The sequence below is a fragment of the Populus euphratica genome, unplaced genomic scaffold, assembly GCF_000495115.2.
Source record: "Populus euphratica unplaced genomic scaffold, PopEup_1.0 scaffold109.1, whole genome shotgun sequence".
Taxonomy (NCBI): Eukaryota; Viridiplantae; Streptophyta; class Magnoliopsida; order Malpighiales; family Salicaceae; genus Populus; species Populus euphratica.
The window spans coordinates 329912-341831 of NW_011499999.1; the positions used below are offsets into that span (position 1 = coordinate 329912).

The 11920-nt window shown below is 31.0% G+C and overlaps 1 protein-coding gene, 1 long non-coding RNA gene and 1 pseudogene across 2 annotated transcripts; 2 read left to right on the forward strand and 1 right to left on the reverse strand.

Moving 5' to 3' along the window:
• Positions 1–3904: 3904 nt before the first annotated feature.
• LOC105140785 (UDP-glycosyltransferase 88A1-like) lies at positions 3905–5582 on the forward strand. Its single transcript, XM_011047763.1, has one exon. It carries the CDS (start codon positions 3984–3986, stop codon positions 5430–5432), a length of 1449 nt encoding a protein of 482 aa, XP_011046065.1. The 5' UTR covers positions 3905–3983; the 3' UTR covers positions 5433–5582.
• Positions 5583–6815: 1233 nt separating this feature from the next.
• LOC105140819 (UDP-glycosyltransferase 88A1-like) lies at positions 6816–8666 on the reverse strand (annotated as a pseudogene).
• Positions 8667–10335: 1669 nt separating this feature from the next.
• Positions 10336–11575, forward strand: LOC105140784 (uncharacterized). The gene is made up of 3 exons (XR_845239.1): positions 10336–10864; positions 11001–11088; positions 11332–11575. It is a non-coding gene; the product is annotated as an uncharacterized LOC105140784 (long non-coding RNA).
• Positions 11576–11920: the final 345 nt, after the last annotated feature.

Sequence of the window (11920 nt, forward strand, 5' to 3'; positions counted from 1 at the left end):
GGGAAAGAGCTCCTGCTATGAAGAAAGAATCCAAGGCTGCACTAAGTGAAGGTGGTTCTTCTCACGTAGCTGTGTCCAAGCTTCTTGAGTCATGGAAGCATGAAAAATGACTTGAGCCTGATTGTCTCCTTTGCCTGTTCTACCTTGGATTCTCAGATGGGATTGTGCAACCTTATCTTTTGTCTGTGTACCTTCTCGAAATTAATGTATCAATGATGTATTTTGTAAGAAAATAACACTACCATCAGACAGAATTGATATTCTTATGAATCATTATGTTTGTATCCACCAACCTATTTTAAAAAGAATTTCATCCCCAAACTCAATCATAATCCTAGTACTTGTATCAATTTTAATTATTCTTGGTTAAAAAAAACCAATCCTAATACTTCACATTTCATCCCGATACTTTTAATTACTATTTTTATTTTAGAATAAGGTATTACTATTTTTTTATTTTAGAATAAGGTATAAGATTATAAATTATTTTTAATTTCACCCCTACTATTTCTTAATTTATAAATAATTTTTCAAATTAAAAATATTTTTCAATTTCACACCCTATCATTTTTAAATATATCAATAATATTTCAAATTAAAAATATTTTTTGATTTTATTCCTATAATTTTTTTTCTTTTAAATTTGATCTTTATTCTTTTAATTACTACTTAATTTGTTTGACATCATTTTTAAAATTATTTTTTATTTCATTTTCATTTGTTTTTTTCTATTAAATTTTATCATTTTTTTTTTGTTTCTATTTGTTGGCTTTTGCATGTTTTTTTATTGATATTTTTTTACTAATTTCATCTTTTAAAATTAAATTAATTGAAAATTAAATTTTTTAATTTAACTTGGATCTAAAATTTTATGAATTGTGAGTTTTAAATACTAAATCAAATTAGGAGATTTGTTTAAGTTTGCTTGTTTTTTTTTAAGGTGATTTTTTATCTTTCTTTTTGTATTTTGTCCTATTATATTTTGAGGTTTGCTTACTACTTGTTTCAATTTTACTTCCTGTCATTTTTTAATATATGAATAATTTATAAAATTATAATTTAATTGATTAGTATACAAAATTCTCATGGTCCAACTTTTCAATGAAACTTTGCGATCAATGCCTTATAATCTATATATATATTGGCTGTCAAACTTTTTAAATTAAAAACTTGTTCAATATCCACGGTCCACGGAATCAATCATAATTAATTCTAACTTGGGCAAAGATCACACTTTTCAATGAGACTTTGCGATCAATGCCTTGTATAGTTGCTATCAACCTTTTTAAATTAAAAACTTGTTCAACATCCACGGAATCAATCATAATTAATTCCCGCAGTACAACTTTGATAGGGTTATCATCGTCATCAATGGTGAAAGCAAGGGCTGCTTCTGTAGGGTTGTTCGAACACCACGAGAGGTCGTCTATTTGCATCAATTTTAATTATTTTTGGTTAAAGAAACAATTAAAGGATTAAATAGCTAGAGTGCTTTAGGATTGAAAGGACATGAAAAAAGTTTTTATAACAACATGATATGAAAATTATGATTTCAATTTCTAATCGGTAGAACCTTTAAAAACAATGATGATCTAAGCAAACCTCGAACGCATACAAATGCACTTCTAATAAAAACTAGCACAATTAAACCTATAACAGTTTAGGTTAAATAAAAAATCAGGGAATGAATTAATTTTGTCTGATTAAAAATCCATGTTGATTTGAATAATTAGATTTGAAATATTATATTTGAAAAAAATATAAATATAAATTCTTAATCAATCAAATATTAAAACTAAAATTGGAAAAATAATTTTAATTATACAATTTTTTTAAAATAACAATTAAAAAAATAAAGATCAAAATCATAATAAAAAATAAATTTTATATTTTATTAAAAATTAAAATTAAAAAGAAAAATCAATTTAACATAAGGACTCCAAAAAAACAATAAAAAAATGAAGTTCAAAATTAACTTGAAAAATAAAAATAATTTTTTGATTGAAGAGTAAAATTGAAAAGAAAAACAACTTTAAATAAAAACAATAAAAAAAAATAAGAATAACATAAATAAAGTGGTTTTAGGCTTTACCATCAAAATGGTATACTATCACTCCATTCATCATATCATGTCATTGGTGTCATGTCATGTGTTCAACAGTTTTTAGTAATATAAATAACCTATATAGTCTAAGTGTAATTGAGAAGCATCTTTAGTTTTCTATGTGCAACAAGAGACCTTTCTATGTCAGTTACGGGTTTATAATGAAAATATAAACATGTTCTGCACTTGATCAACTCTACATTTTCAAGATAGTAAAACTTGCACAAGTTCGAATACATGTTAATTTTCTAGTACCCTGGATCAAGGGGATTTCTTTATGGACTTAGCATTGTAGAAGTTCTCTTTCAGCCTTTTTCCTTTAAATAAAATGCTTCTTGTGCCCATTCGACACTTATGTTATAATTGGCTTCATTCAACCCATGATTTGACTTGATGTTGAACACTTATGCAATGACCGATAATTTACTGTGATTTGTGCAACAATTCCATTTTGGTTCGTCAAAAAAAAACCCTGGCCGCATCTACATTATATTTTTCATATACGATTGGACATTGACTGACATGAATCTAATTCATTCTTATTGCATTCATAACCATATTCGTATAAGGATTGCTATAATTATCTACAACTCTATACATGTTACTAAAACTAAAAGTTAACTCAACCATCCTTTCTATCATGATATCATGAAAAACATATGGTTCTCTATATGCATACCAACACATGTATTTTTTCATAAACTTTTTTCTATAAAAGATACATCATTAAAATATTTGGATCAAGAAACTTTTATTTTTACACCTCTTGCATGGACATCCAATGCCCTCTTCATTAATATTTCTCGGATTAGATCATCTATAATTAATAAAATCTTGAACCCCATTACAATAATTCACCTTCCAAAACCCTTGGGGTGAATTTCTATACATTCATGAATGATCATCAATTATTTATATAAAACCTATATAAAATAATGATAACAACATTCATTAATTAAACTACGTTAACTAAATAATTTGTAAAAGTATTGATTTAGCTCAAATTTATTTAATCTATTTTAATAGTACTCTTAATTACTCATCAATTATCAACATAAATTTAAATTTCTACATATTTACTAAACATTTAACTCGGCAGTAAAATTAACAATTTACAAAACAGACCCATTAAATAAGTTATTTACAAACAAATATATTTTAACTTCGTGTAAAATCACATGGATACTGATAAACTGTATTGTAGTGGCTAGATTTGTTGTGAGAGGTTGAATTATGTTGAGATTTGGGGAGGGAGTGTTTGTTCCAAAAAAAAAAAATGCATAAGAAAGAAGAATAAATAAAAAAAATAAGGGAGGGGGAAAGAATGGTCAATCATTAAATTATAAATTAAATATCATTGACGGTATTACCAGCCAAATTATTCTGTTAATAGCTCCATTCATCATGCTATTAATAAAAATATCCCGTCACCATATAATTTTTGTTTTTGAATTCTATTGTAATACTCTTTGTCATTCCTTTGATATATACTAACAAAAGTTTTTATATCGGTTTTTATCAATAAATAAAAGGATGAAAAATTCTTTTAGTAAATAGTATTGTAATGTACTAATATTTTTTTTATTAGTGTTTTTATTTATATTTGTAAATTTTATGTGGTATAATATTATCTTATTCTATGGTTTAAAATATGAACACAATAATTTTTATGTCAATGAACGTTAATTTCTAGATTGAAATTAAGGCAAGCTGGAGATGTGTTTAGCTTCAATAATTATGAAAGAAAAACAAATAAAAAAACAAAAAAATAGTAATCCATTCAGGTGCTAGCTTAGTCTAGTCCCACCCTGTCCCCTCGTCTATAAAAGTCTACAGAGAAACACAGAGGAAACACGGCAGGGAGCTGAGCTAGACAGCCATGGACGAGGCAGTAGTTCTCTACCCATCACCAACAATCGGGCACTTGATATCTTTGGTGGAGCTAGGCAAACACTTGCTCACCCACCAACCCTCCCTCTCCATTCACATACTCATGCCCACAGAACCATACAGTGCTGGCAAAATGGATACGTACGTATCCTCCATCTCTGGCACCTTTCCTTCCATCAAATTCCACCATCTTCCCACTGTCACCCTCTCTACCGCCTCCGCAACGCACCACGAAACCTTCATTTTTGAGGCCCTCCGTTTGAGTAAACCTTTTGTGCATGAACTACTCCTCTCCATCTCCAAAAACTATACCATTTGTGGAATTATTATAGACTTCCTCGCCACTTCTGCCCTCTCTTTGGCTACAGAAGAACTCAACATCCCTGCTTATATTTACATCACTTCTTGTGCTTCATTTCTTGCTTCTTATCTTTATCTCCCTACCCTTCATCAAAAGACAACCAAAAGTTTCAGAGATATAAAAGAGTTCCATGATATTCCAGGTTTGCCACCAATCCATGGCACTGACATGGTCAAGCCATTTCTTGATCGTGAAGATGATGCCTACATAAACTTTCTTGATTTTGCCATTCAAACACCAGAAGCCAAAGGAATTATCATAAACACTTTTGAACTTTTGGAGTCCAAAGTTATCAAGACAATATCAGATGGACTCTGTGTGCCTAATAATCGCACACCGCCACTTTTCTGTGTCGGTCCATTGATTCTAGCTGAAGGGCAAAGAGCAGGAGGTGGAAGCAAGAGTAGTTCTGATGATGCTGTGCCTGATGAGTGTATAACTTGGCTTGATTCCCAACCAAGCCAAAGTGTTGTGTTTCTTTGTTTTGGTAGCCTTGGGCTGTTAACCAAGGATCAATTAAGGGAGATAGCTATTGGGTTGGAAAAAAGTGGCCAAAGGTTCTTGTGGGTGGTTCGTAATCCACCTACCAATGATCTTAGTGTAGCCATCAAAGCACAGAGAGATCCTGATTTGGATTTTTTGTTTCCTGATGGTTTCTTGGAACGCACCAAAGAGAGGGGACTAGTGGTGAAGTTATGGGCACCTCAAGTAAAAATTTTGAATCACTGTTCAATAGGTGGATTTGTGACTCATTGTGGGTGGAATTCTACACTTGAAGCAGTGTGTGCTGGTGTGCCAATGGTGGCTTGGCCATTGTATGCAGAGCAAAGGCTGAATAGGGTAGTGTTAGTTGAGGAAATGAAGCTTGCTTTGTCGATGAATGAGTCTGAAGATGGATTTGTGAGCGCAGATGAGGTGGAGACGAAGGTTAGAGGATTGATGGAGTCTGAGGAAGGCGAACTGATTAGGGAGAGAGCTATTGCTATGAAGAATGCAGCCAAGGCTGCAATGGATGCAGGTGGTTCTTCTTATACAGCCTTTTCCATGCTCATTGAATCATGGAAGCATGGAAAATAAAATTCACTTAGAACTGATATAATATATCAGCTGTCATGACCATCTAGTTGCTGTACTGTTTTTTCTGGTTTTGCTTGTAATATCATCACTTGTTATGGTGCTGTTTTGCATAGCCTTATTTCTTCAAGAATAAAACAAGAATGTTCACCATGGTAGGATTCTCCATGAGAGTTCACTAGGGGTATGCCAAATAGTTAAAAGGCAATTTTCTTAATTATTCTCATGATCAGCCAAAACTGAAATTCAATCATCTATGCTTCTTTTGACTTGTGTTTAGAAGATTAGTTATTCTCCTTCTCCAACTCGTAGATCTTCGTTGAGTTTTAATTTGAAATGTTTTTAATAATAATCTAATTAAATTTATATAATATGATAAATTAATTTATGATTCAATTGATATAATTAAACTCATAAAAATATTAAGTTAACAATGGCAATTTTTTGAAAATATTAAACTAAATAGTTTAAATTAAAAATATTAATTTGAGTTCATTTAACGATGTAATATCTCGAGCTCTTTTCCGATGAGACCAAGGCGGCGGCGGCGGCGGCCTACCATGTTAGCGCCGTTGTTGAGGAAGATAGGAAAGTTTAATGATATGGATGCTTGTGCGTCCATGATAGTCAACTCAGTTACATTATTTAAGGGTTTCTTCTGCTCATTGTGGGCTTGCTGAGGAACATATTCAAAGTTTGGAAGTGAAAATGGTTTGTGGAGTGATATACTGCTGCTGGTAATGGTAGAGTGTTCATGGGAGCAAGAAACCTACCACCTTGACTTAGTGTTTGAATTTTTCAATATTTTTTATTTTTATTTTGACTATTTTAACGTTTGAATTTCCAAATTTCTTTTAATTGAATGGTCTTGTTAGATTTTATTAATAATGTATGTACTATTGCGACCATTAAAATGGATACATGACATGTTGATATGTCAAGCTATGCTTAATATTTTAAATTTTTTAGTATTTATACGTTCATAATTTTATCAACTAAGTGCTTCTAAATTTATATAGTTAACGAATATTCACTTTACGTAAAAAATAAGTAAAATAATAAATAATAAATAATGATTCTGACATCACAATAAGTTCTTGCACTTGACAAAAGCATCTTAATACCTGAATTGTCAGAAAGCCAGCTGGCTTGGCTCCTTTTTCATGATGCATGGCTCCACCTTTCATAGCAATTGCTCACCCTCTGATCATTTTACCTTCCTCGGAATCCATCACCAGTCTAGCTTTCTTTTATTAATATTGTTTTTTAAAGTATTTTTTTAAAAAAATATATTAAAATAATATTTTTTATTTTTAATATAATATATAAAAAATTTAAAAAACTAAAAAAATTAGTTTAAAATAAGAACAAAATAATTTTAAATTTTAAAAAACAAAAATAAATAATTTATTCGTAATCATAACATTTACAGAGCAAGCTTCATTTTCTCCGCAAACAATTTCCTATTCAGCCAGTTTCCTGCATACAATGGCCAAGCCACCATTGGCATTGCTTCAAGTGTAGAATTCCACCTATAATGTGTCACAAATCCACCGACCGAACTGTGGTTCAAGATTTCCACTTGTGGTGCTCATAACTTCACTGCCAGTCCGCTCTACTTAGTATGCTCGAAGAAACCATCAGGAAGCAAAGAATCCAAATCAGTGTCTCCCTGTTCTGTGATTTTTAGTACTTCACTGCTAGTCCCCTCTCTTTAGTATGCTCTAAGAAACCATCAGGAAGCAAAGAATCCAAATCAGAGTCTCCCTGTTCTGTGATTTTTAGTAGGTAAATTGCGCACCGCCCACAAGAATCTTTGGCCATTTTTTTTCAATCCAATAGCTATTCCCCTTAACTGCTCTATAGTAAACAGCACCAAACTACCAAAACAAAGAAACACAACACTTTGGTTTGGTTGGGAGTCTAGCCAAATTAAACACTCAGGCACATCATCATCAGGACTGGTCTTGCTGCTACCACGCCTTTCGGCATCAACTGTAGTGGCTGGACCGCTGCAAGAAATTGGCGGTGTGCGATTATTAGGCACACAGAGTCCATCTGACATTGCCTTAACAGCTTTGGACTCTAGCAATTCAAATGTATTGATCATAATCCTTGCTACTTGAGGGAATTGAGAGGCAACATCAAGTAAGTATACAGGCCTTGTTGTCTCGGTCAAGAAAAGGCTTTGGCACATCAGTGGCAAGGATTGGTGGCAAGCTAGGAGTATCAAGAAAGTCTTTCATATGTCTGAAACTTTCTGTATAAGATTGATGAAGGGTAGGGAAGTAGAGAAAAAAGGAAAGAAAGCAAGCAGCAGATGTAATGAAAAACAAAGAGGGATGTCAAGTTCAGCTGCTACACAAAGACCAGAAGTGCAAATGAAGTCCATAATAAGGCCATGAGTATTGTACCTTAATTTTCGATATGTTGAGGAGTTGTTGATGAACATAATGGTTGCTAAGGCGAAGGATCTCTAAAGTAAGTTCTTCATGGTGGGTTACAGTGGTGGAAACTGGAGTAACAGGGGGTAGATGATGAAATTTGATGGAAGGAAACGTGGCGGAAACAATGACGATGTATGTATCAGTTTTGCCTGCAATATAGGGTGCTATAGTAATGAGAAAGTGAATAGAAAGGGAAGACTAAACCTGCAAACCCCTTAAACAGTGGCGAATGAATGCATCAGCCTCCCTGTTGAGGTCCTTCTCAAGAGAAAGGACAACATAAACACCAATGAAGTGGAGGGTGGGAACCACCGTTGTTTATTTTCTAATTGGTTTAAATTTTTTAATTTAATTATTATTTTACTATTTAAAAATCCTAAAACTAAATTGATTATATTAGTTAAAAAAGTATTGATTATGCATCATTTTCTATAAAGAATTTTAAAACTAAAATAAATAAAAATATCTAATTTATTTTATAGAGATCAAGATTATTATTTGGAGTTAATAAAAATATTAGAAATATTATTCTAGATTTCTCTATAGTTTGATTTATAACTTTAGGGCTTGAGACCTTTAATTCTATTTTTCTTATACTCTATATCAGGTGTTATTAGAATAAGTCAATATTCGGTTCAATAACAAATTATAAAGATAATAATGGAACAATTGGTGGCAACTATCTCTATAATAATGATTAAGGGATGCAGACTATTAGGGATCAGCTAAACCACAATTCATTAGCAATTTCAGCTTTAGAATATTAAATACAAACTAGATTTGATGACATTAATGCTAAAATTAATGACCTTAAAACCAAACTTGAGATATTAAGGTTGTACATAATACATGAATTGAGGAGGAAAAGAGACACGAGCCAGAAATAATGCTGGCGACCAAACTATTGTTGACCTAGTTTGTTCAAATACTCATAGTTAGTATGACTATAAATATTCATATGATAAAGAATATCTTTTCACTTAACGAGAGGCACAAACAAAAATTGTAAGAGAGGAGAGGAATGTATTTGAATTCTTGTAAGAGAGGAGAGGAATGTATTTGGAGACTTATCTCAATGCTAACCTTATCTTATATATATTTCTAAATTACATTTAGACAATCACTTATCTTTGTAAAAGGTGTTGATGAAGATAAATTTGATGGAGGTTATGTATGGAACATTATCAAATTAAAACAAGCAACCATAATCCAAAAAAAAAAAATCGATCAACTTGATTAAATGTCAGCATATGCAAAAACTTTTACATATCAAAAACATGCTACTTCATAAATAAGTTAGCTATATAATATTATATTCAAAGTATTTATTCCCCTACAATACAAAAGTTTAATTTTTAACTAATAACTTAATGATAAATTTTTCTGAAGTGAGGATGATTGATGTAGAACAAAGAGTTTGTGAATTAGATTGACAAGGCCAAGTTTGAAAATAAGTTTGCATTTGATATAAAACTTGAAGTTATTATTTTTCTGTTTTAATTATTTTTCTTGTTAAGTTTAGATTTTAATTATCTATTTTTTACTTAGATTAAAACTTTTAATTGAATTAGTATTTTAATATTTAGAAATCTCACTGCTAGATAGACTCTATAAGTTAGAAAAATTTTAATTAGAAATTATTTTTTATAAACATTTTTGGATTAATATAAATAAAAATGTGTAATTTATTTTATGAAGGTCAAGACTATTATTTAAAGTTAAAAAAAAATATCAAGAAATTTTTTCTAGATTTTTCTATAATTTAGTCTATAATCTTAGAGTTTGAGAACTTTAATTTTTATCTAATGTGCATTAAATTCTAATCTAGTTATTTTGTTTTTGTTTTTTGATAAACTTAATCATTATGTAAGTGGTTATATCAATTTTACTTTAATTTTTTTGGTAAAAAACAACTTCATTGTCTTAAATGCTACAATAACTTCATATTTTTTTTAAAAAAAATTGTGAATCAATGTTGAGTTTGATTTCTTGCTAAGTTAATTAAACTTGATAAAAGAATTGTGATTTTACACGAAGTTATATCAACACAATTATTTACGGATCATAACAAGGTGAATTCTAAAGCCTTATTTTCTTGAGAAATATTATTGATACAACAAGGCTTGGGCTTTACTTGGTGTTTAATTTTCCCTTTTTAAATCCAAACTCTTCCTATTAATAAATGAGCTAAACTATTGTATTGAGCTTATACTTATTAATATTCATTTAAGTGATTAGAAAAAAAATCTTATATATTCGAGTTAGAATGGATTAAAATTTATGGAATTCGAGTGAGATCATCATTCTTATTAACAATATGTGTGACTACTTGATCCAAAATAATTAAGACAATTAAAATAAAGATGTTAGAATCCATCCCTTTTTAAAAGTATTGAATCGAAAATATTTATCCACGAGTCCATATCTAAAGAGAAGCCCTTGTTTTAGCAAACCTCAAGCTATGGGCCAATTTCAAGCCAGAGTTTAATGGCCAATCCTATCTTACCCTAGAACGAAATCACTCAATCTCCAGCTTGCTGTTGCGTTTACAGAGGAAAAAGGAGAAAAAATTGCAGCTTCCCGCCTCCAAAACGCAAGAAAAAAAAAAAAACCCTTTGGTGAGAAATCCAGATAACATCATCATCAAAGCATTTTTTTTTTTTTAAATGGTGAAATCCAAGAAAACAGAAGCCAGCAATTCTGACAGAGAAAACCCAGACGTGTTAGAGAGAAAAAGACTGAAAAAGCTTGCAATAACCAACAACATGGTATCAGACATACACACAAGTCAGGGCTCCATATTCATTGTACCCATCAAATTTTTTTGTTAAACAACATGGTAAGGATATTATTAGGAAATCTCAAAGAAAAAACAGGTACTTGCCTTCATTTCCTGGTCTTCTCGCTCCTGTCAACGGTTGTGGCAAGATTGGCGAGCTCAAAGACTTGTCCTCTAAAAACCCTGTTCTTTGCCTCGATTTTCATCAGGTTTTGACTTACAATTTCTGGGTTTTGTTTCTTTTTTGCTTTTGATTTGTGTGTCGTTGTGTTTTTGGGTATTGATGGTCATGGTGAAATGAGGTTTGTGAATGAATGACATATCATTTGTGTTTTTATATTACAGGGACGGATGAAGTTGCTTGGGATCATTATGTATCCAAGAAACAGATGTTTGACATTGCAATTCTCTAGGAGTGGAAAGAATGTTGTGTGTGAGGATTATTTTGATCACATGGTTTCTTTCGTTCTTGTTTTTACTTGGCTAATTAAATGTTTGTGTGCTTACATTACTCATTTTCTTGCTAGTATGATTAGTAATTTGTTAATGATGTAGGACCTTCGTCGAGCTAGCAAATTGTTGGAACAATTTTTGTTTTTGTCTCTCTTGCTATGTATTTTAAGGGGATGAGTTATGAAACAAGCACTCATACTTATTCATTTGGTGATAAAATCAGATTGTATTTTCTGAGGCATGGTGGATTGGAACGAAAGAAGAGAACCCGGAGGAATTGAAACTCGATTTTCCTAAGGAACTGTTTGAGGTTCTGTTTGTTCATGTATCTGTAATTTTTTTTTTGTTATATATATATATACACATATAATGAAGGAAAAGGGGTCGGAACAGAGCATATCTTTGGTAATTTTTTCTTGTAATTGATTTTTGTTTCGGGGACAAGGAATTGAATGTGATTTTAAAGGTGGGGCAGGAGCATGTAGTTGATAAAAGTGGTGGGACAAAATATGTGAAGGAAGAGCCTCCTGAAACAGAGCTTGATGATGATGATAACAAATATTTGAAAGGTTTGAAGGATGGTATACCAATTCGACAGTCTGCAAGAACAGCTGGAAAAGCATTAACTATTTAAATAGTGTAAACTAATGATTTTATTATTATTTTTATCATTTTCTAACCTGTTTCTCTTTTCTTCCTCAAACTAATCAGTAAGATAGAATAAAATAAAATATTTGATCGTCAAAATTTTTAAATCCAATGGCAAATAAAATAAAATATTCATAATTTTTAAATCCAATGGCAAAATTAAA

Coding starts and splice junctions, on each gene's coding strand:
- LOC105140785 (XM_011047763.1), top strand. CDS start 3,984: ATGGACGAGGCAGTAGTTCTCTACCCATCACCAACAATCGGGCACTTG.